Source organism: Phascolarctos cinereus, unplaced genomic scaffold (assembly GCF_003287225.1).
Source record: "Phascolarctos cinereus isolate Bilbo 61053 unplaced genomic scaffold, phaCin_HiC Scaffold_3;HRSCAF=262, whole genome shotgun sequence".
NCBI lineage: Eukaryota > Metazoa > Chordata > Mammalia > Diprotodontia > Phascolarctidae > Phascolarctos > Phascolarctos cinereus.
Genome location: NW_027555736.1, coordinates 161,266,894 through 161,291,933, shown reverse-complemented (window position 1 = coordinate 161,291,933; position 25,040 = coordinate 161,266,894). Strand labels below are relative to the sequence as shown.

The following is a 25,040-nucleotide window of genomic DNA, read 5'->3' as shown; positions in this document are numbered from 1 at the left end:
TTCAGTTATACTGATGAACTGCCTTACCAGGAAGCACACACCTTCTATAATCTTACAGCATCCTTTCTATCACTACTCTCTAGCCCTAGAACCGTATTTAGATCAACTCTCCCATTGCTTCTAGAAAGGAATTGTTAACCAGTCCTTCAGTGGCCCCATTCACCCCATGCCTGTAACTTTTCGAGACCACAATTTGCTTCTCTGGCCACAATTCTGCAACATGTATTTTCTCTCCCAATTAGAACAAGTTCCTTGAGAGCAAGAACTGTCTTTGTTTTTGTATTTGTATCTCTAGTGCTTAACACTTCAATTGGCACATAGTGGGAACTTAATACTTTTTCATTCACTCATTAAAAGCTCAAAGGCAATCTAACCTGCTATATTTATTCAAGTCCTTTGGCAGAATTTGTCTAAGATATATGTACTGATGGACTAGAGTGCTTACAACCTTGAACAAAGCCCAAACACTAACAAACTGAAAGGTCTGAGTGATTCAGTAATTCAGGTTTCATGCTGTGTCTTCCTATATACGCTATTCGGTTATAAATACATACAAAAGGAAAATAAAAATATGGATTGAAACTTTTTTTTCCTGATCCTTCTAAGCAAGTTAAATTTAATAATAAATTATCTGAAATACAAATATGATGAAATCTAGCTTCATTGTATTATATAAGAGATCAACAAAAGTCAGCACAATAAGTGATCCTGCATCTGGTCCCATCATGCCACTGTATAGCATTTTATTCATGACTGGTACTGTTGGTACACAGAGAACCAGGTCACTAGCAGCATCTTGAAAAAAATAACTCTGTTCACAAAATAGGGCATTATTTACTCATCATCAATATATCATGAGCTTTGAATTCTTTTTGCAACAGTGAGAATAGATTCACTGATCCACAAACAAATTCTTACCCTTTGTTCACAGTGACTAAGAGCCAGCGATGTAGTCTGTGTAAAACTGGTTTACAGTGGAATCAGACCTATGATTTTGACCTCCTCATTACTGTACTCTGACCCACAAAGATAATGAGCCAGAGATTCTAGATTATCAACCCATTTCTCATAAAAAATTACAGGTATTTATTTAGTTGTAGGTTATAAAATACTTAAAACTCTTTAGTCAGGGAATCAATTACCTCACAGCAAAATTCTGGCCAAATAGTGTCTCGGAAGTATTAGAGTTAAAAGGAACCTTAGAAGTTATCTAATCCACAAAAGATACAGTAGAGAACTTAGAACAAAAGCATAGTAACCAAGGCTTTGCTCCCAAGGTACTGACAGAACTTATCCCCCTTCAGTAAATAGAAACAAGTGATAAGTTAAGTGAGCAACCAACATCTAGGGGACTTCATCCCTTCTTGCGGCAGGCCTGGTTATCCTCCATCAAGCCATCTTGTAGCTCCCTCTATTTGTGCAATTGCCACACCCATTCACTTGCCTGGGCTTGTTATTTTAGTCATTCAGTTTTGTACAGCTGACTGTGACACCATGAGCTGTGTCTGACATAATCTAGCTGCAACTTTGTGTTGAATGAGCTTACTGTCACCATACCTTTTCCCACTGCCCGGTCCCCTGCTGTGTACTGTTTGAGAGGTCTTAAGTGCTATTGGGTACACACCCAAGACACAAGCCACCCCTCCCTTAGTGCAACTGCACCTGACTGTGCAGACCATTCTCAGCATTTCCTCCTTTCTGTAGTAGAATAGTACTGAAGGCAAAGGTAATTGGGGTCACTTAGACTGAACAGTGATATCACCTACCTAAGTAACCACTAAACAAATAAAATAGGGGCTCTCCCATAGAACATGTGATAGGACCAGGGTTCACATTTTCCTGCAATAAATTAGTTTTCCCCAAAAGGCAACAAAGCTGTCACTGGGACTTGATGGATCCCTGCCTCCCCTGAAGCAGCTTTCTCAGGCACCTAATGGCATAAAAACCCATTCACATGGAGTCAGGTTCCCTCCAACTCGGTGATTTCTGAAAACCACATGAGTCACTGTACCCTGTCCTACTGAGCAGACATGTTTCCATATGGAGACAAGGAGTGCCAGTTCCATATTATCAACTGTTTATTGGACATTTCAACCTGAATACCCAGTAGAAATATCTAAATTAATATTTTTGTGCCAACCCTACAACCCACCCTTCTTCCAAATGTTATTTCTGTTGGTAACACCACAATCCTTCCAATCACCTGCTTTTCATGATCCAATTTCTTTTCTCCATTCACTTGTATACCACCATTATGCAGTTCCTTATCACTTGTCGCCTGAACTACTTTAATAGCCTCCCCAATTGGCCTCTCTGCTTCTACTTTCTCTCCTCCCCTATCCATCCTCTACACAGCAGCCAAATTGATATTCCTAAAGTCTGATGATATTATTACTCTACTGCTCAAGAAGTTTCAGGAGTTCCTTACACAAATTCCTATGCTAGGCAATTAGAACCTTTCACAATCTGGCTCCAGGTTTATTAATATATTATTCTCCTTCTTGCACTTTGTTGTCTGGCCAAACTAGAATATTTGCTATTTCCCACACACAGTATTCTTTCTCCCACCTCCTTGATTTTACACAGCCTTCCCTCCCATGCCTATAACTTACTTCCTCCTTACACCTACTTCTAAAGAATTCTCAAATTGTTTCAAAGTCCCCCCTCTCAATTATTTTTATTTACTGTCTTTACTATGTGTATATATATATTTTGTTTTCCCCAATAGAATACAAATTCCTTTACAGTAAAAACAGTTTCATTTTTATCTCTGTATCCCCACCTTCTAACAGTGCCTTGCACATTGTGAATTCCTTAATGAATGTCTGTTGAATGAATCAAGTAACATATACTTTAACACAGAAAGTCAATGAGATTTATTATCACAACCATATTTGATATTTCTCCTGTGGATAACTATGAGGACACAGACAAGGGCTGCACAGGAAGCAAAAAGCATGCATAGGTTGTGATCCATTCCACTTGAGAGGTAATGAAGATGAAATTCCAGATTCAACAAAATACATAATGTAGCAAATTTCACATTGACTAAATGGTTAATTTTTTTCTTTGCAAAAACTATACAATATTACCAGAAATTATCTTAATAGCAATGAATTATACTAAAATTACATTACAAAGGACATTGCTTTGTTTCTCTTTGACAAAGATTCAACAATTCAATATCATTTTAAAACCAGAAAATTTAAAATTTTTCTAATGTTCTCCCTACATTTTCTCTACTATGTTTCTAAAACAGTTCATTATGTGTTCACCATTAACAATCCACATGTACTAATAAGGGAGCAGCTATAAGATGATTTTCAATAGCAGCAGTATTTGTCACAGAAGCCTTATGCAAAATAACAAAATACTCAAACTTCTCTTTGGTATTTTCCTACTTTCTTTTATGTGCCCCATACCCACCTTCTGGAAACTTCTCTGGTCAGTCTAGAGCCTGATATTACCCCTTTGCCTGTCTAAAAGTCCCCTGTGGTACCTCACCTAGATCTGCTCTTCATAGAGTACTAAACTCTAAAATTACCTCTCCGTCCTGAAATAAAAATTTCCATTCCTTCACTGAAGCTGGTTTCAGACAGAAGCTGGGGGGAAGCAATAGCATTGAAGTTATTCACACTGAAGTGTGAACAACTAATAAATAGGTCAACCTTCTCACAGGGAGTTCAAATTTAAAAGAACAGCTTGTTAACCCAAATAATTTCTACTTGTAGATATTTTTCATGGGATATTTTTGAGCAGGGATCCTTAATGATATTTATTCCAATGTGTCCATGGTCCCAACTCCATACACATACATAAATTAAAAGGTCAGAGACTTGGGGGGGGGGATGACATAAAAGCTTCATTTTGAATTAACTTTTTAATAGTACTAGGAGAATATCTACATCAATTATTGGGAAATAAGCTAAAACTAAACTTTTCAAAAAGAAATTAGCTAAAAAAAGAAAAAAAATCTGTATCATTCAAATTACCTCAGTATCTAATAGTAAGCAACAATAGCTGGGAAAGAAACAGAATATACATGAAGTAAGTACCTAAATGTTCTCCATCTTCTAGTAGCATTGAGCCTGGAAAGATCCTAGTTTCTTTTACAGACATTACAGACGTGCTAAATCTCTCTCACCATGATAACTTCTTCCAGGCATCATTTAAATACTAGAAATGCTTCATTTACAAAAATATCTATGTAATATTAAAAGCCACTTCCAGTCACTCAGGGAGAAGAGTGAGAGGGTCACCTTCTTAGTCAAAACGAATAGTATGAGAACATTTATAGAGATTTACATGTGACAGTCTCCCCTAAAGCTCTCAGTTCTCTCATGGTGTCATCTGACAACTACTATTTAATTTCTTCATTCACACAAAGAGTTTTAGTGTTTTTTAAAACATTTTAAAAAAAGGCAAGATGTAATAATGCCTTATGATTCTCATCAAATGATAGATTTCAAATAAGAATAATGCCTCAGTATGAAATATAACTGTCTTGTTAAACTTGTGATTTATAAAAATATCTTTCATTCCTTTTTTTCAAAAGGTGCTTGTGAATGCCCACCTCCCTCTATCCTTGTCTCCCCAACAGGACATTTTATGGGCAAATTTACTAAACATTCAGGTACCAATAATCTCAAAGACTGGCCATCATAAGCAGGTATGTACAAAAAGTGTGGCCAAGATAATAGATTAAATTAAAAGGTAAAAGATGAAATTAGAAAATTAGGCCTGAGGTTGGAGGTTTTTAAAAATTTTGCCAGTAATTATTTTAAACGCTCAATTACTTATTTTTAAATGCATCACCTTCCTCCTCCCTTCTTCCTGCCCCAACTAGGATAGCTACATGTAAGGTTTGAGATATATTCCTGTGAGAAATTCAAACCTACTCAGACACAGCTATGGCTAGAAGATTTGACCTTTATGTATGCCTTTAAAAAAAAAATTGCCGTCTCTCACTCTTCCACTCTGTTTCCTAACTTCCTAACGCCTAATTTTCTAGTACTCCTGACTATTGAAACCATTACAATGCTTACTTGGGCTTCTAGGATCAATAATAGCAAGGACCTGGAAGAGCCAAGAGAAAGATTAGAAAAGAAGCCAAGGGAAGTTAGAAAGCAGTGCTGAGGCAAACTGTAAAACACTTGCAGAAATACGAAGTTAAAAAAAAATGAGTAGAATCCAAGCTGTGTGCCTTGTGGTCTGTTACAGTAATTACTCCCATATTCTCTGCTTCCCCTTTTCATGAAGAAAGCAGTGTACAACTGTTAAAAAACCAAAATTGTGTTTAAACTGTCTTATTTGAAAACTTAAGTGGATTGGATTATGTTTAAGATGCTATACGACATATAAACATACTAATATATAAGTAAGTACAAGGGCCTGCATTGGGGCTTACAACTGTATGGCATGAACTAGGGCTCAGAAAACCTACTTTCAAGGCCCAACTCTAGTCATTCAGGCAAGTTTATCCAATTTTTCAAAATGTATAGCTCCTTACTACAGCCTAAAGCACTGGGTGAGGTCAAGAGAAATACAAATAATCAATTCACCTCACATTAATAAAGTGTCTACAAGACAAGTCTTCCCTGCCTTCAAATGACTTATAAGTTCTAAAGAAATAAAATGTTAAACAAATAACTATGAGTGTTAACATTAAACTCCTCTGTCTCCTCTCTTAATGGTAGGGAATAGGCTTAATAATCAGGGACAGGTTTTGGACACAAGAACATAGACTAAGGAATAGAAAAAACCTTCAAAGGTCATTTAGGTCATGCCTTCATCTAACAAATCAGAAACAGGCCCAGAGAAGCTATGGTCACATATGCACAAGGTCATATAACTTAATAGCTGGTAGAGCCAGAATTTGAATCCAGATGTTCTAACCCAATTCACCAAGCTACTTCTAAGGAAAATGTTAAGTTTCAGCTCTCCATATTGTGAACCAAACAAAATTATCTGGAATCCTACCTGAACTAAAACTAAAACAAAAAAACAAGGAGTGTTGTAGGTCAAACTGTATGAAACCATGTCATACATTGATTGCTGTCAGACTATTCCACAGTAGACAAATGGATAGCTTCAAGATGAAGGAAAGAAATCACATCTGCTGAGTGATTCATTCTGCAAACGGGACCATCTGAACAGGACAGTAAGATAGATAAATAACTCAGAGGATCTCAACTGAACAGTCTGTGCCATTTTCTTTCTCTGGTTTCTTTTAAAAAAAAACCCTAAAATCTCTTAGAAAGACAATTATTCCATTAATTATTTGAGGCAGCTTTTGTTTCACTGGAATTAATTGACATGGCACTTTTACTTCAAGCTCCAGCTGCAGCTAATGTCATTTTGATATAGCAAAGAAGGAAAACAAAAAGACAACTGGCAACTTAAGGAAATAAACTAGCTAAAAGGGGAAAACATCCATTCGTCATGCTGGCCCTGGGACATCAGATTATATTAATATAGATACCTTACATTCTAAACAAGTTCAAAATGTAGTTTCAAACTTACAAATCAATTAAAGGATGGAACTAAATAGAAACTTAAAACTTCAAATTGAAGCAAGTTTTAAACTGGAGTGCATCCTACAGAATGACCTCTAATGCCAATACATCTACTGTAAATACAGTGAAAACTCATTAATTTGAACTTCACTCATCGCAAATCTATAACGTTTTAATATTGCCAACATTGAAGTTCACCTCTCCTACTTTTAACAAACAAAAAAGATTAAGCAGACTAATAGCATGAACAAGGAGGGACAGGAAGGGAATAAAAGGATGCTTAACCTGTCTGAGAACAAATTGATTTAAGAACTCTCTATATATCTAGATCTAATGGCTCTAGATCAGGGGTGGGGAACCTGCAGCCTTGAGGACACATGTGGCCTTCTAGGTCCTTGGGTGCTGCCTTTTGACTGAGTCCAAGTTTTACAGAATAAATCCTTTATTAAGGGGATTTGCTCTGTGAAGTTTGGATTCAGTCAAAGGGCCTCAAGGCTGCAGGTTCCCCACCCCTGATCTAGAGTCATTAGATCTAGAGAACTTATTCTTGAGTGAATTTTGTCATTTCCAAATATTCTAATTCTCCTAGGACTTAATAAGATTAAGGAGAGATACGTATTTATACATACTTCAGTAAATCAGTGATCAGTGACAGATGATCTCTGTCCTTCTGACATAGCAGAATGGGATGAATCCATCCAAAGTTTCTCATCTTATACAATTCTAAATCTCCATTCTCCATAAAAAAACAAGTCAATATTCTGGAGGCATTCTATAGGTCTTTTAACATTCTGTGGGTTCTCTCACTACATGCCTTGCCCACTTCCCTTTCTAATTGTGCATTTCCTGCATGTCTTACATGCCTCTCTCTAAAAATAAGCATGTAAAGGAGAGATTATATCCATAGGCATATATCTCTATCACAGCATGGAGATGATCCTAGTTTCTCAAAGGCTATATCAGTGGAGCAAAAGTTCTGCAGGCTTTAACAAGCTGAAAAAGAGTCACAGGTGGGGTTTGGAAATGACTATAGCTGTCCAGACTCTGACCTAGCTAAATTTGGAAAGGCTTGTCAGATAAACCACCAAGCGATCAACTTTTCTAGTCATAGTAATTCATTAAGCCACATCTATTAAGGTCCTCCTGGCCTTAGACATCTAGATTCCCTAATCATTCTGGATAAATAGCATCTAATTCTAACTAGATGGCTGTAAGAATATTTGTATATAATTGTTATTTATTTAGAAATATGTTATTTTCAGGAAATTTTCAATTAAAATTTTATTATCTATATTCAAGAAAGTAGTTTCAAGAATCATTTCATCTTTTTATTCCTCATCATTCACTCATTATGATTAGCACACATTCCCTCACATCTAAGGGTGCATGCAACAGGGTGATAATTCATATGAACAGAAGGAAAGCACACATCAATGAAATTATGGATCTTTAAAATAAATAAGAATAAGTGTAAAGTCATACAACCCCATCCTCACTCCCACACCACACCAGTTTCCAAGGATAATAAACAGAAACAAGTTAAAATGCTATAATTCAACAAGCAACAATAATCTCACCCTAACAATCCCATCTCAGGCATTTACTGGCTATCTGACCCCGGCAAGGTACCTAATCTTTTAGGCCTTTAATTTCTTCATCTGAAAAATAGAAAGAATATCACCTAACTCTTAAAGAGTGATGTGAGGATCAAAGGAGCATATTTATAAAGCACTTTGACAACCTTAAGGCACTATATAAATATGAACTATTATCAGTATAGTATAATAATTATTTACTCCTATACTGTTATAGTCTACATATGTATAGACTCACAACCCAGACTTACACCAATAATGTAAAGAACACTTCCCATACAGACATCACGATAACTATCCAAGAAGGAAAGACCTGAGGTCAAGAAAACATGGCACTGTTCCATCCCACACAGCCTCCTCTTCTTGGAATCTCTTCTCATCAAGTGCTCTTCTCATGACTTTCTCATACCAAATAATTTAATGCTCACCACATGTGCACTAACTTTCCCATGACATTAACATATATTCCTCTTTCTCATTCCTAAAGTCAATTTTATTCATTAAAGTCAAATTTATTGTAGAATATGTTATAGTAGGCATTTCTTTCATTTATGGGTTGAATTATATGTCCAGTGAGGTCTCTTTCAAATCTCAAATACTATGATTCTGTGATTCATCCGCCACCCTTGCTCAAATATCATAAATCTATGGATTTTATGGCATCCCCCAAATACTCAGGGTTCTAGATAGAGTATTCTAATTTCCTGAGCACATATATACACAAAGACATATATTTTTTCATATCAAATAAACATAATAAAAGTAAACTAATAAGAGTGGGTGAATGTTGCCCCCAAAAAGAGTCTATATTATAGAAAAGTGTTTTGAATGATGACAAGTAAAAAACTACCAAAAAAACTGATAAAAAAGATAAAGGTTATTTTCAAAAAATAGACATAAATAATTTAGGGGAAATGTTTTAGCCGTATAAGGTAATAACTAAATTACAGAAATGCATTCATGACATAATGCTCAGGGAGTCACACATTTATATAGTCTGAGTTCTTACAAGGAGAAAAAATAAAGTAACTTTCAAAATCATAAGGGGAACAAGTATTTATTAAACACCTACTATGTGCCAGGCACTGTGCTAAGTATTATTGTGCTTCCATATTTGAAAAGCCATCTGCACAGAGATGATAATTGAACTCATGAGAATTGAGATCATTAAGAAAGACAATTCAAATAAAAGAAAGGGAAAATAAAAGGGAGGGAGCCCAGAACAGACCTCTGAGGTAATCATACAGTATAGAGAATAGGGCATGCATGATGATCCAGCAAAAAAAGGAACAGACAGACAGTAAAGAGAAGCATGCTACATACTATAAAAACTCAGCCTGAGAAAAGAAAATTCCTAGATGATAACTCTCAGAATACTTACTTGGGCAGGACAGGACCTACATTCCCTAAGCATTCTGAATAAATAGCACCTAATTCTAACTATAAGAATATTTGTATATAATTGTTATTTATTTAGAAATAATTTATTTTCAGGAAATTTTCAACTAAAATTATATTATCTAGATTCAAGAAAGTAGTTTTAAGAATTATTTTATCTTTTTATTCCTCATCATTCATTCATTATGATTGGCACAGATTCTCTCACATCTAAGTGAGGGTGGAAGGTGGAAAGCAATGACCACCACTGGAAAATACTGTCCTAAAGGAACTAGTAAATGCTTCACATTTTCAGAGTATGAAAGGTGATCATATTGGAGCACGCTGGTGGAGGATTTCTTAAAACATCAGAAAAAGCACTGAGCAGTAGACACAATCTCAGAAAAGTAGAACATCTGGTCATATTCGTGCTGATAGAGTCCATATAGAGTATGATTTTTTTTTAAAGAACAGAATAAATGCCAACACTCTTCAGCACACATAAATACCAAAACTGACAAGGGATTTTCTGAATAAAAAGGGACTACAACAACAATGAAACTTATAGCTCACTTATCCAATACTTTTTAAAAAGTCTTTCTAATTCCCCTTCTATACACACACACACACACACACACACACACAGACACACACACACACAAGACAGGAGAAAAGCTTATAAGTAAGTAAAAACTGTGATATAAAATCCAGTGGGCTCTATTTTTAAAGGCAGTATAAGAAGAGAGATGCAATTCATGCCGAGAAAATTATATCCAAATTTGCACCAAAGTCTTTGAGACAGAATTTCTGATCTTGTAGGCCTACTTAAGAAAGTTCTGCTCCAACCCTAAGAGGTGTTTTAGCCAAATAAAGTACAAATATACCCTAAGCCAAGGGAAGACTATTTACTCTCAAGAACACTTGGGCTATTGGGACAAAACGGAAAACAGCAGCTAAAAAAGGAAGGACTGGCCATCTGACATTTTGTGATGACACAATTTTTCAGCTTCAGTCTGACTGCTTGACCAAATCCTGAGTAATGCTATATCATGCAATGTTTCTTCCTGCTATGACTGTCAGATCCAGGGAGTGGTTGAATACAAGCAGCTAAAGCAACAATGCATGGATATTGGGAAATGAATTGTCCCTACTCTCAAGTAAATCAGCTTATTAAATGAGTTCACATATTAGTAGATATCTCCAAGCTATCTTGGAGATATGACAATGCTAAATTCAATTTGAAAGAATATCCTTTCCCCATATCTATTTTGTACTGTCTTTACCCTAAAATTTCTTTAGTTAAAAAAACTACTCTATTAGTGCATTTTCTTGACTGTAATACTTATGTATTTGTTACTATTTAATTTCAGAGGTGTTTTTTTAAATTTCTCCAGTAGTTTATGTTTGGTTATAGAGAGGCACACCAGAACAAATAGCAATGAATCAAGAATAGAAGGGTACAAGGAAAAATGGGACTTGGGAGTTGAATGTGGACAGAATGGGCAGGTAAAGGAAAGAAAATAAGGGTGGATACAGCAAAATGGAGTATATAGATAGGTAAAAGGTGAAATATATGGAATAGATGAGGAAAGGAGGTCAGATGAGAAGAGAGTCAGTATTATTTTATATAATTGTGTGTGTATTTATGTGTAAGTATGAGTATATAAGTATATGAGTAGAGGATGCGAGGGGAGGGGTGTAAATGAGGAGAAAACCATAGAAAGCTAGGGAAAGTGAAGGGAAGGGATAGCTCATAGACAGTAATGAGGTACATAGCTATTTAATTCACTAAAACTGAATCAAAAAATTCTCTGAAGATGAATAAACTATTCTAGTAGTGATTCAAGATAGTAAAGGCTGGGGACAAAGAAGAGTTGGACAAATCACAGATAATATGTCCAAAATGGATCAAAGACAAACTGACCTCTCATAACATAATTTTTTTTTAAAATAGCAGCCTTCAAAAACCAAGAACTTGTTACAATTCTGACACCTTCTTTGGGTCTCCAAGCAGATATATGGGAAAGTCACTTATATGGTTAGAGAATTTCTCTAAGCAAGGGAATCTTTTGTGTAATTATTGTGAAAAAAGTAACAACTGAAGAAAGTACAGTTCTCTGGATTCTCCATTGCCTTCAGTTTCTAATAGGAACTGTATACCATGTCTAGTAAAAGCATATTTGTCGATCTTAACGACCAGAGCAACATATTGGACTTTTGTAACACCCTTTAAAGTCCATGGTACTCAAGCAAGTTTGGGTATGTGTTACATTCTTATTTCCCTCAGAAGATATGATATAAGAAGTATGGTTTGTGACCACTGTTTGAAAAGCAAAACAAAATTACATCACCTACAATTACAGAATAATAAATCTAGAGCTAGAAGGGATCTAGAAGGCCATCTAGCCTGACCTCTTCTCATTTTACAAAGGAGGCCAAGGAGCTTAAGTGACTTGCCCAAGGTTACATAGGTGGTGTCAGAGGTTGGAGTTGAACCCAGCTCCTCTAATTGCAGTTCTTTCCAATTGCCAAAAAGTAGGCGTGGGGGTGGAAGCATGACTTTTAGAGACTGATCCACAAGCATTTATTAAGTGCCTTTATGCTTAAGCACTTTATGGTAGGCACTAGGGTTATAAAGCTAAAAAATCAAATAGTCCCTACCCTCAAGGAGTTTACACTCCATAGGGAGAGACGACATATACACATATAAGTATATACATAACACATACAAGGTAATGGGGGGGGCATTAGTAGGTGGGGAGGAGAATCAGGAAAGCTCCCAAGAAGATGGTGATACTTGAATTGAGCTTTGAAGGAAACCAGAAATTCTAGAGCCAAAGGTAAGGAGATGGTTCCTTGCAAGATGAAAGGGTGAAGGGGGAGCCAGGGCAAAGGCAAAGAGATGGGAGATGGAACCACATGTGTGAGGAACAGAAGGAAGGCCAGTTTAGCATGACTGAAGAGTGCTTAATTTATGAGGAGAAGTTTAATGCTAATGGTTGCTACTTAAGAATTACAAGGGGAAGAGTTTGGAATAGAGAGTAAAGATTGCCAGGGGCACAGAAACACCAGGGATGAGTTTCTGCAAAGTTTAACCTGTCTCAGCACAAACCAAGGCAGGGCTCTCAGCAGCTAAGAGGCTGACATCACACACAATGCAGATTGGGGGAAGGGAATAGTAAATGGTAAAATGGATCATAGAGCAGCTTTAGCTCTCCAAGAATCTAAGGAAATAAAATTCATAAGCTTTGTGATCATCTACCAAGGACATCAAGAAGGAAATGGGTAAAATAACAATAACTATCCAGATATTTTTATTTTACCCACTCAAAGGATTAGTCCTTTAGCAGCCCAGATAGTCCCATAGCTCAACATTCCCCAAAGAAAGGTGAATTAAATTTTAATAAGAGACTTCATGCTCATCCCCAAGGCTAACCCTACTAGCAGCCATAAGAAACCATTACATTAGTGGGACAAAATTCAACATTCAAACACATTTTCAAAGAGGCAGTTCTTTTACCTGTATCCATTTGTTACTACAAGTAGCCACTTACCAGGGCATTAAGTTTTTGGACTGACCTGGAAGAGGCCAGGTGGAGTATCAAGTCAGAAGACAAGTTCTTGGATGAGGGATAAGCAATATGGAGCATAAATAGGGGTAAATTTCTCTAACAATAATGGCTACAGGAAGAGTGGTGTTACCCGAAGCAGCAAAAATTTTTTATTCCTGTTCCACCCACTTCCTTGTTTTTGTTTGTGTTTATATTAATAATAATACCTATTGTGCTAATAATATAATGGAAAGCATACTGGGCTAAAATCAAAGGCCTTGGTTTCAGTCCAACTCTCCTAGGTCTTGGGCAAACATCAAACTTTATTGAGCATCAGTTGCTTTATCCATAAAATGAGGGTAACACAAGATTAAGGATCAAATAAGATAATATATGTAAAGCATTTTATAATCACATAAATATGAATTACTTATTTAATACTTATATCTGGAACTGGCTGGAAAAAAGACATGTAAATCCAAGATTTCTCTAATAGGGTCATGTGTCCCCAAAATGGCATAATAGAGATTAGAAAAAGAAACTTTAAGATCAATAAAATAAAAGACAAAGTCTCTTCTCTCTTTCTCCTTTCCAATAACACTCAATCACAAAATTCAGAGAGTGTTTCAAAGTTTACCTGGGATAAAAAGCTGACCCTAACAATCAATTAGAACCTCTATAAATTAGTCATTAGGTGAATAAACCGAACTATCACACTGAAAGGAGACAGGAATAGCATTCAGAATACAAAGTACCTTCTGCTTGTTTAAGCAGTCTGAAAAGCAATCTGAAAGACTATTTTGATGTTTCTCTTCCAGCTTCAAAATTCACAAAGCAATGGCATAATCAGCATAGCTGTTTAAATTTCCAAGCCTGCTCCCAGTGAATATGCTCCCAATGAAAGAGGACTTAAATTCCAGTTTCCCATATCAGAAACCCTGGAGTTATCCGAGAATACTTGGTCTCTTCTTCTCCATTGCTACTGTTATCATATTAGACCAGCCCTTCCTGACTGACCTCACACCTGTATAAATGCAATAGCCTCACTCTCAGAAATCTTTTCTCCAACCTTTCCTGCTCTAGGTTGCAAAGTCAATCTTCCTCAAACATTATTTTCTTCATAGCATTCTAATACACAAGGTTCTATGTTGACTCTTCACTGACTCCCACAGTCTCAAACTCTTCTTTCATGACCCTTCATATATGACTTCATTCTGCTTAGTGAAGCCTCATTTCCCACTACTTCTGAACATACAACTGTTCAGGCAGGTCAAGCTCTTCCCTGTCTACATTACACACAATTTTATTTCCCTGTCATATAACTTTAGCCAGGCAGTTACCTTCTTTTAAGAGACTCATTGTTTTCCACATATCCTTTATATTATTTTAGACCACATTGATCTCTCACTTTTCTAAATTTCTTTTGCATTCATAGTCAGTACCACAATGTACTGAATCACAAAATTTTCATGTGAAGGGACCTCACAGGGCATGCACAACCTATACCTGAACATAAATTCCCCCTACAACACACCTGGGAACTTCTGGCCAATATGGCTGCATGAACAGAGGCAGACCTGTCAGCTCAAGTACCTAACTACTCCAGAAAAATCCTGAAGTTCACACCAGATCAAATAATAAGGAGTCCAGTAGTAAACAATTTCTTCCATCCTATAAATGAACAAAATGTCAGCCAGAAGAAGCTCATGGACAATAGGAAAAGGGGCCCTCCAGAAGAAGCAGCATCAATAGTAGAAGGCCTCCTAGCCTGAACAGAGACAAACCAGACAAAAGCATAGCTTGCAAAGGTCTATGATCTTTGTCCAGAGGAAACATGAGAGGAGACCTCTTCTGAGAAAGCAGTAAGATAGTCAGAAAGCCTTAGAGTTGGGACCTTGAAAGTGCCTAAGAACAACAGTAGAAAGCAATTAAAGTGGTACTACGGTGCTCAAATTGTGACACCCCAGGTGCAAAAAGGCGCTGAAGTTCCTATTACTCTGTCTTGAGACACCTGAGAGGGCCCTAAATATCCAGCACTCTGAGCTTCAAAGATTTAGAGGAACCTACCTCCAGGAGGTAGAGGTCAGTCCCATGAACCCAGGGGACCTAGGGCAAGGCCAAATAAAGTCACTATCCCACTCAAAAGCATCTGGTCTTGGCACAAAGCCTCAATTCAAGAACTAAAGCTGGAAATACGAGTAAATAAAACAGCGACTAGGATAAAGAAAAAATCATTGCAAATCTAGAGATTCCCCCAAAAGGAATAACTCTGTAACAAATGCAAACAAAGGCTCAAAGAAAAAGATGGTTTTTCCCCCTACGAGGGCATGAATTCCTATAAGAAATAATTCAAGAGATTAAAAAAAAAAGAACTAAAAGCTTTTGAGGAAAGAATCTGAAGGAGTAAAAGTAGATTAGAAGAGAATGTTTACATTTTTCATCTGTCTGCTGGAAACTTGGTTGGTCATTGCAGTGATCAAAGTTCTTATGTCTGACAAAGGTGATGGAGACATGGTGCAGTAAGAGACAGACACTTTTGGACATGGCCACTGTGCATTTACTTTTGCTTGACTACACCCATTTGCTACAAGGTTTCTATCCTTCTTTCTCTTGGTTTTTAATGGAGAGGAGTGGTATTGTGTAAAAGTGAGGTTGGAGTTAGGATCAGCAACATCTCTCTTTTGTTCTTGTAATTATCATTACCACAGTAATCTATGCCAGTACCCTAGTTCAAAGCCTCATTAACTCTTGCCTTAAAATTCTGCAGTAGTATTTTAATGAGCATTATTGTGTCTATTCTCTTCCCACTCCATTTTATATATTGCTGCCAGATTAGTCTTTTAAACCATAGATTGAATTACAGAAAGGAAGAAAGAAAAGAAGGAAGGAAGGAAGGAAGGAAGGAAGGAAGGAAGGAAGGAAGGAAGGAAGGAAGGAAGGAAGGAAGGAAGATGACCATCAGCAGTTCCCACTGCCTAAGTACAAACTCCTTAACATGGTAGTTATGACCCTCTACAATCCAATTTGAACCTACCATTCCAGACATATCATACTACTCCCACAATATACTATCCTTGTGCTGAAGTCAAAGTGGAATACTTGCTGTACAAAAACACATCCCACCACCTTTGTCTTTGTTCATGCAGTTTCCTATGCCTGAAATGGCCTCTCCAGTTCCTGCTGATTCTACTTCAAGGATCATTTCAAATGCTACTACCTCTAGGAAGTTCATCCTGATCAGCCTAGACTAAAATGACTCACTCATCTGAGTTCACAGCACATTGTATTCCCCTTTTGCTCTAGTTTTGGTCTAATTGCTTTTATATCTGTATAGATGTCCCATCTCACTTGAGCTCCATGAGCTTAGGGACCATATTTTATTAATCTTTGTATCTTTCTAGTATACTGCATTGCTTACAGTTGGTGGTTGCTCAATGAATTAACTTGACTAAGCTTTTGAAAGTTATGCTGGAGAATTAAGTGCATATACAAGGTAAGATTGGAATGTTCTTTGGCTAAGATTCCTAAATATAACTTTATGTATATGAGCCAGAACACATACAAAATTATAATGAAAGTCAATACAAAATAATGTTTAAAAATATTCAATGGGTAAAACTATTCAGGAACTCATAATTAATCTTAGTTCTTCTCAGTCTCTTTGTTGATTCATTGGCCATATCCTATCCCCTAACAGTGGGTACAATCCAAGGTTCTGGCCTGGAACATCTCTTCTCTTTCATGTTCTCTCCCTTGGTGACTTCAGCTCCAACATGGGTTTAGTTATTATCGTCTATATAGATGACCCCCATATCTATATATCCCACCCTAGTCTCTCTTTCAATCCCATCTTGCATTACCAACTTCTTATTGGCAGTTTCCAAACTGGATGCCTCCTAAGCATCTAAGGCTCAACATGTCCCAAAACAGAACTCATGATCTCTCCCCAGTCCATGCCTTTTCCAAACTTCCCTGTTTCTGTCAAGAGCACCATCATCCTTCCAATTACCTTGTCTCATAAGCTAGGAAACACCATACCCAACCAGTTGCCAAATTTTATAAATTCTATATGATTAAAAGACTATATGTCTTTTTCTCTCCACTCACACAGTCACCACCCTAGTTCAGGCCTTCATCCCCTCTCACTGGGACTATTTCAATAGTCTCCCAACGGATCTCCTTGTTTCAAGTCTCTCCCCTCTCCAACATAACTTCCATATAGAGATTTTCCAAAGAGAATTTCCTAAAATTTAGATCTTATCATATCACTGCTCTGCTCAAACTTCTGAGGTTTCCTATTACTTCTAGGACCAAATACAAACTGCACTGTTTCAATATTTAAAGCCCTTCACAACCCAGCTCTAACCTACCCTCACAGCTTTATTATGCATTACTCTCTTTTATGCAGGGCAGCTAGGTGGTATATTATATTATGCAGTAGATAGAGCACTGGACTTGGAATCAGGAAGATTTATCTTCATGAGTTCAAATCTGGCCCCAGTAAGTGCATACTTAATAGCTGGGTGACCCTGGGCAAGTCACTTAACCCTATCTGCCTCAGTTCCTCATCTGTAAAATGAACTGGAGAAGGAAATGGCAAACTACTCTAATATCTCTGCCAAGAAACCCCCCCCAAAAAGCACCATGAAGAGCTGGCCGCAATTGAACAACAAATCCTTTATTCACTCTATGGTGTTCTTGTTCCTCACTCTACTTGATGATTCTCCTTCCCTCATTTCTATGCCTTAGCATTGCCTGTCTCTCAGGCCTAGAATGTACTACCTCCTCACCTCCACCTCTCAGAATCAATAGTTTTTAGCTCAACTGCCACTTCCTACATAGAGTCTTTCTTGATTCCCCCCAGCTGTTTGTGCCTTCCCCACCCCCACAACATGACCCTATCTTTCTAAAGTATACACATATATACACATATATATATAGATACATACACACACATATCTTCTTTCCTAACAGAATGTCAGTTCCTTAAGGGCAAGCTTGGACTGTTTAACTTTTGACTTTGTATCCCCATTGCTTTGAACGATTTAGACACTTAAACAGGAATGTCAACCTGTATCAAATTGGGCTAGAGGAAGCCACTGATGACTTCAAAGAGTAGTTTCAATAGAAACCACAGGGGGTTAGAGAGGAGGGGTGAGCAATTGGAAAGAGAGATTAGCTACCCATTCAGAAGTTCAGCCATAGAAGACTAAAAGAAAAATCAGATGGCAACTGAAAAAAAAAATGATAGGGTACTTGAATAGATTCTTTCAATATTGTTGATACCTGTTCATGTTTAAAAAACAAAAGCAAAGGAACCTGTTGGTGAGGGAGAGATTACAGAAGAGGATGAAGGTACAGTCAAAAGCACATTGACCTAAGCCATACAAGTCATTTAATCACTGGGTCTCAACTTCTTCATCCGTAAAATGGGAATAGTAATACTCATCCTATTTCTAACTCAAGGAGTTGTCGTAAGAACCAAATGTGATAATATATATGAAAGTTTTTTTTGTAAACTATCAAGAAAAATCCATCATAAAATTGAAAGGGTTGAAATGAAATGCATAAGTAGAGGGGATTGGCACTTGAAAAAAGGTGAGAAATTCTCCAACTTGACAGTTTACACTGGAAAACATTTTTTTCCAAATAAAATGTTTTGACATAAGTTTGAGTTGTGTGCATACTACCAACCCAAATATTTATTTCACCAGTAATTTTCTTTGCAGGAGAAAAGGTTTCCAAAAACAGAAAATGTTTGTTTTGACTATTTTAGTCAAACAGCATCCTGGTTCACCAGGAGAAACTGGATAGTGTTCTACTGTATTATGACTTGACCCATGCATAAATCGCAAATCCTAGAAAATAAAAACTACCCTTTCTGCATTTGATGGTTTCCATCTATCAAGGAAAGGTTTCTCTCTACTAAGTCCTACATAAATCTAAAGAGATTTTTAAAAAAATAACTTAAATAGTACAATGCCAAAAATGACATATTACCATCATCTCAATTTCTTTTTTTTTCCCTCAATTTCTTGTAATAGTGTATTGCTTCCTGTCCTGTAATCCCTATCCTTTTCTTTGGGCCTATCCCTATCATTTCCTATTTCTCTAATATTTCCTATTTCTGCTGAATTCCTGTGCCCCCCCAAAAAATTGCTACTCATTAAGCCTTTATTTCTGGAAATATCCCTAATATTTCCACAGTTACACACTATCACTAATACACTTCTTTTCCAACTGTCTGCCTGCAGTTGAAGACACAGTGGTCTATTTATAACACTAGAGACTCAAAGAGGGTCAAAAGCATAACAGAAGTGAATACCAGCCATAAAGTTAAATCACCAGCTAAGGCCCAATCCCAAAAATATAGCCAAATAGTTAAATTTATTTTAACACAAAGGTATTTAGGAGAAGGTAGTCAATGAGGATTTTGAGTTTCAAATGAAGTTTATGTAGGCTAAAAGCTGGTGCTCAAATCTAGAATTATGATAATGCACATATTAGAAGGCTTTTGAATTCACAATCTAAACTTGAAAATCATGAGAATGGATGTAAGAACTAGGAACATTCAAAATTTCAATGATACCAGTAAGATTTTCTCTCACACAAATTACTGCGGTAGATCAGAGAAATTGACACAACCAGAGTCTCTATGACATGCCTTACTTACACAGTTGATTTCTTGTTGGAGAATTCCATTTCAATTGTAATGAACAGTTGTAGGACATGCACTGAGTAACCAAGACAAACTTATAAATGGAATTTATTTATGTCAGAGCTATTCTGAAATGAGTCCTAGAACTTTTAAAATCTGAATTCATACAGATGGGTGAAGATAATGTCAGTTTTGTGAAATATCCTTCACTAAAGCTCTACACCAATGTTCTCTCATAGCAGAAAAGTGACAGTGAACTCTTAGAGGGTGGGCCAGTAATAAATGGGGGTCTGACCCAAGCTGGAAAGCTTTTTGTCAGGGTGGAGTCAACAGACTGAATGTCTGATGTCTAAGGACCTGCCTAGCTAAGTGAGGAAAGGCTCATCACCAGAAGTTTGGCCACAGTGATCCATTTATTTCAACCAGAACAACACATGAAGAAGAAAGAACATTTGTGATCTTCTTTGGTTAGGGGATATACTCATACCAATGAAATCACAGAACCTGGAAGTATTTACTGAAGTAGAGAAGAAAGATATAAACTTAGAGTAATAAAATCATTGAATTCTATTGACTATCCCAAGGTTATAGAGATAAATGATAGTAGTGGCAGGACAACAACATAGGTTAGAGAATGCTTTCCACCTCACCTTTCTAGATGCTGGCCTCACATCTCTACATCTACAAATTTGTTTGGGCTGTCATCAAAGATTTTGTTGTAAACAAACTTAAAAAGAAATGGGATCCTTTGTATTATAACTAGTAGCCAGCAAAATACAACTGGAAAAGCAGCAACCACATTCAATCAAGAATGACAACAAATAAAGCACTCACTTTTAGAAGAGTCTTCAAGAAAGTAATGTATTATTCTGAAAAACCAAAGGTTACAAAACCGAAAAGTCTGTCACAGAGAAAAAGAATGAATATTCACACATTTAGTAAGCTCAAAAGGAATGGCCCCCAGTGAATGGTCATGAAAATAGACATATAGGAGTTCAGGGAATACATAACAAGGTTGCAAACTTCAGTAGCAAAAGAGACCCTTTAATAAAAATAGGAGAAACAATTATCTCAGTCAGGAATCTTGGAATCATAGAATCTTAAGAGCTAGGAAAATCCTTAAAGGTTATATAGTTCAACCCAATGCAGGAATCTGCAAATAGCCCTGACAAGTGATCATCCTAGTACATGGATTGAGCAGAAACTAAAATTTAATGCCCAAATCTAGCCCAGTCTGCTACTGGTAAGCCAAAAGGTGAAAAGTTTGGCAAACATTTGATCCCAAGTGTCTTAGAAGAACAAACAAAAAAAAAGAAAAGAAAAGAAAAGAAAAGAAATACCTGAGTTAAAAAAGAAGTGGCAGAGGAAATAAAAAAACAAAAAACAAAAAGAATTATTTTAAGCAGGTGCCCCTCTCCTGCCCTCTCCAAGGATAAAATGTACACCATCATTCATTATAAGGTCATCTGATTAACTCCTATTCCGGATTTTTTTCAGGACTTTGAAAGGTCTCTTAGTGAATATGAAGGCACTTCTTCACAAGCCTAAAGAAAATCAAGCTGAAAGGAACTGCAGAGGCCAAAGCACTGCCCCATGGAAATAGGCACCCCTGTCTCCATCATCATCTTGCTGTGTATATATTTGTTTGCATGTTGTATACCCAGTTAGATTATAAGCTCCTTGAGGGAAGGGGCTGTCTTTTGCCTCTTCTTTGTCCCCAATGCCTGGCACATAGTAGGCTTAGTAAATGTTGATTGAATTGAATTGAAAATCTTCACCGCTAAAGGGGAAGGTTTCATGCCAGGTAGGGAGGAGCAGAGGTCCTGACCTCCAGCGAAAGGGATGCTCTCGGCCCTCTCAGGAGGACGCCAGGCCCTGGGTACCGGAAGGGTGGTGCTTCTCCGATCCCCCCTCCACCCCCACCCCAAGTCATGACAGTTCTTCAGTTTTGGGCAGACAGACAGGCAGACAGCTGGGCATCCCGCTCCTGCCTGAGGAGACGCTGACAGCTGGACGGATGAGGGAGGAGGCGACATCAGCTGGCCGGGGCGGGTCCATCATCCTCCCCGTCTCCCCCCCCCAGCCATGCCCCTCCCCAGGATGCTGCCCCCGGGCCGGGCCGTTACCTTTGTGTAGAGCTCCGACGCGGCCATGGTGCCGGCGCCGCCCGCTCGGGCCTCGTCCCCCAGCCGATACCCCTAACGCCCCCCCGGCCGCCCGTGCCTCTGTCGCCTCTGCGGAGGCCGGATCCCGCATGGGCCGCCGCCGCTGCCCGAAGCCGAGGAAGCGCGGGCAGCCGCCGGGCAGGGCGGGGATTTAGGCGGCCGGCCGCAGGCGCTTGGCCATCACTCGCGGGTCGGGAGCTGTCCCCACGCCTCGGGATGCCGCCACAGCTGCTGCCGCCGCTGCCGCCGCCGCCGTCGCCGCCGCCGCCGCCGCCGCCGCCGCCCTGTGCATTGTGGGAGCGGGAGGAGGCAGCGCTTCAGCGCTGCTTCAGCCGCTGCTCCAGTAACTCCTGGGCTCACGCTGCCGCCCATCGGCTGCGGGTGCGGCCAGAACATCCTCCCCAGCCAGGCAGCCCGAGGCTAAGGCGGGGGCCGGGGGCCCAGCAGCCCGGCTCCATACCCCCCTCCCCGGGCCACAGCCCCTCCCGCGCTCCCGCGCGCCCGTTCTTACCTCCACCTGGAGAGCTATGTGAGCCCCCAGCACATTTGGGGCCACTTTTTTTTGTAAGCCACCACAGTGTGGCAGGCCTTGGGTAATGCAATATGAACCTAGTCTCCCAGGAATTTCAATAGCAGATATTTTCAATCTCGGTACACCTTGGACGCGGGAAGATAAAAGAATCTCCCATCCTCTTCCACCTTGTAGAGGGTTATATCTTACTTAAACTTCTTAGAAAGCAAGAAGTATCTAAAAGGGAGATCATACAGGGGCTTCTTGAGGGCAGACACTGTCCTTTTTTGGTTTTGTGTCTTCAGCTTCTAATAGGCACATAATAAATGCTAGTTGAATGAATGAATGAATGAATGAGGAAGGAGGAGGGGGTTAGTAGCAGGAGAATTCTGAAAATGAGATAAGGCTTTGCCTTGATACTCCAGATAGGAGCTTTAGGGAGCAAATCAGGCAAATGTTCCTGATAACAGGGTACTAGGTGACCTATTGGGAACTTCAAAAATTAAATGCACTTTTCAACAAGACTCTCCCTCACAGCCCTGGCCACATGATTATTTTCTGCTTGAATCCAAGCAGAATTCCTGAAGTGCCTCCCTATCTATATTTAACTTTCAAGGGTCAAAAATTAAGGGAAACCAACTTAAAATGTCTATCCTTCTCAACTGTTATGGTTGCATATTGAGCACATTAGTGTGACTTCTCTACAAACACTACAGCACTCTTCATATACACTCCAATAGTGGATAAATTTTTCCCTAATTCATGGCCGTCCTTTCTTCTAAAACCTCATTTTTTTACTACTTTTTTCTTTTCTTTACTTATTTTTAAATTTGTGTAATTATTTTTCATAGGATCATATATTTAGATCATGTAGCCCACCCCATTTATTTGACACACAAGGAAACTAAGGCCCCAAAAGGTGAAACACTTGCCCAAGGTGTGTGGTAGGGGTCGTTGCTAACACTCAGAGATCAGAAGCTCAGCTTGTGTATGGAGGATAAGGAATAAGGAGTGTGACTCATAATGGGGGCCCAGAGACTGCCATGCTTGTACTTTAGGCCAGTAGGACAATTGGTATTTTTAAGAAATGGGGTGGGAGAAGGTAATAGTGTATGTGTGGAATAGAGAAAGGAACTTACCTTTCACTATATATGGAGCATAGTGTGAGAAGCTTCCTCTTTCAGTTAAGGTCAGCATCTTCTCTACTTCTTATCTTCTTAGAGAGCTACCTAAGAGGTCAAGTGACTTACCCAAGTTCACAGGCAGTAGGTTTCAGAGTTGAGATTTGAACTCCATCTTTCTTAACTCAAGACCAGCTCCTGTTTCTCAGGAGATCTCAGAATAATCTTGCGTCTGCTGCCAATTAGCAATTGTAACCTTGGCTTCAACTCTCTATGCCTCATTCTCCATACTTGTAAAATGAGAAGTTTAGATTGGATGATCTCACAAAGACCATTCAACTCCAAAATTCTATGATTCCACTTTTGTTCACTGAGTAACCGTAAGCCTGGTGGCAGTAAAGACTATTGTTTTCCAAAGCCCTGCAAGACCCACTATTGTCCAACATTGTTTAAAACTCAGAGGGAGAATGTGTGTCCAACTTCATGTATCCAGTAAATGATAAATCTGAAGCTTAAACTCAAGTCCTTGAAACTACAAATAAGTACTCTCCTCGCTATACAATACAGCTTCCCAATCCTTTCTCATCATGAAAAGCTTGATCCTGGTTCTGTTCTTCCACTCTCTGTCCTCATGGGGTAGGAAAGCTGAGGAGAAAAATCTAGCATGGAGTTACAATTGACCAAGAAATGGGCCAGTCATAGATTATTAAAGTTACCAGGTTAGTTCAGCTGAAACTGTTGTAGAAAGGATTCTTGTTTTGGTTCCAGTTAGAGTGGGAGCCTATGAAGTCCTTTTCATCCTTTAGATTCTGTGATTTTAGAGCTCTCTACTCCAACACCAAGGCTAGTGGCATGGTAGATAGAGTAACCCTGTGTTGGAGTTAGGAAGACTCACTTTCCTAGGCTCAAATCTGGCCTCCAATGCTTATTAGCTATCTGACCTTGAGCAACTCACTTAACCTTGTTTGCCTCAGTTGTGGTCATCTGTAAAAAGAGCTGGAGAAGGAAATGGCAAACCACTCCAGTTTCTTTGCCAAGAAAACTCCAGATGGGGTCAGGAAGAGTTGGACATGACTGAAACTACTGAACAAAAGTCCAGCACCTGCATTTTATAAATGAGGAAACTAAGTCCCACCAAGGTTTTGACTTGCACAAATTCACCCTACTAGCTGGTGGAAGATCTGAAAATGAAACCCAGGTGCTTTGGCTTAAAATCTAGTGGTTTTTTTCTCTACACCTAACATCTCCAGTTTCTTCTTTGCTTTTGAAGAACTTAACCTACTCTGTGCCTTATTTTCCTGATCTGTCAAAACATACCTATCTTCTAGGATTGCCTTGGGGAGCAAATGAAATCATGTGAATTTGCCTCGAAAAAGTTTCAAATACTATACAGATATATGGGATATTTTAAAGGTGGGGAACAAATTGCACAATATCTTTTCTCACCAACCCTAAATACACCCCCAAATGCTAAGCAAATGTTTTGAGTAAGAGGAAGGACATGGGAATGGGAAGAAGAAAAAAGGAGAGAAGAAGGATAGATAAAA

The 25,040-nt window shown here is 38.4% G+C and overlaps 1 protein-coding gene across 4 annotated transcripts in view; it reads right to left on the bottom strand.

The window, feature by feature from the left end:
- Positions 1-22,127, bottom strand: part of MYO5A (myosin VA) — a 220,600-nt gene extending 198,473 nt beyond the window's left edge. For all 4 annotated transcript variants that reach the window (XM_020980968.2, XM_020980986.2, XM_078151253.1 and 1 more), the window contains exon 1: positions 21,823-22,127. In XM_020980968.2, the coding sequence (XP_020836627.1) occupies positions 21,823-21,849 (27 nt within the window). In that variant the 5' untranslated portion in view covers positions 21,850-22,127. The remainder of the gene's footprint in view (positions 1-21,822) is intronic.
- Positions 22,128-25,040: the final 2,913 nt, after the last annotated feature.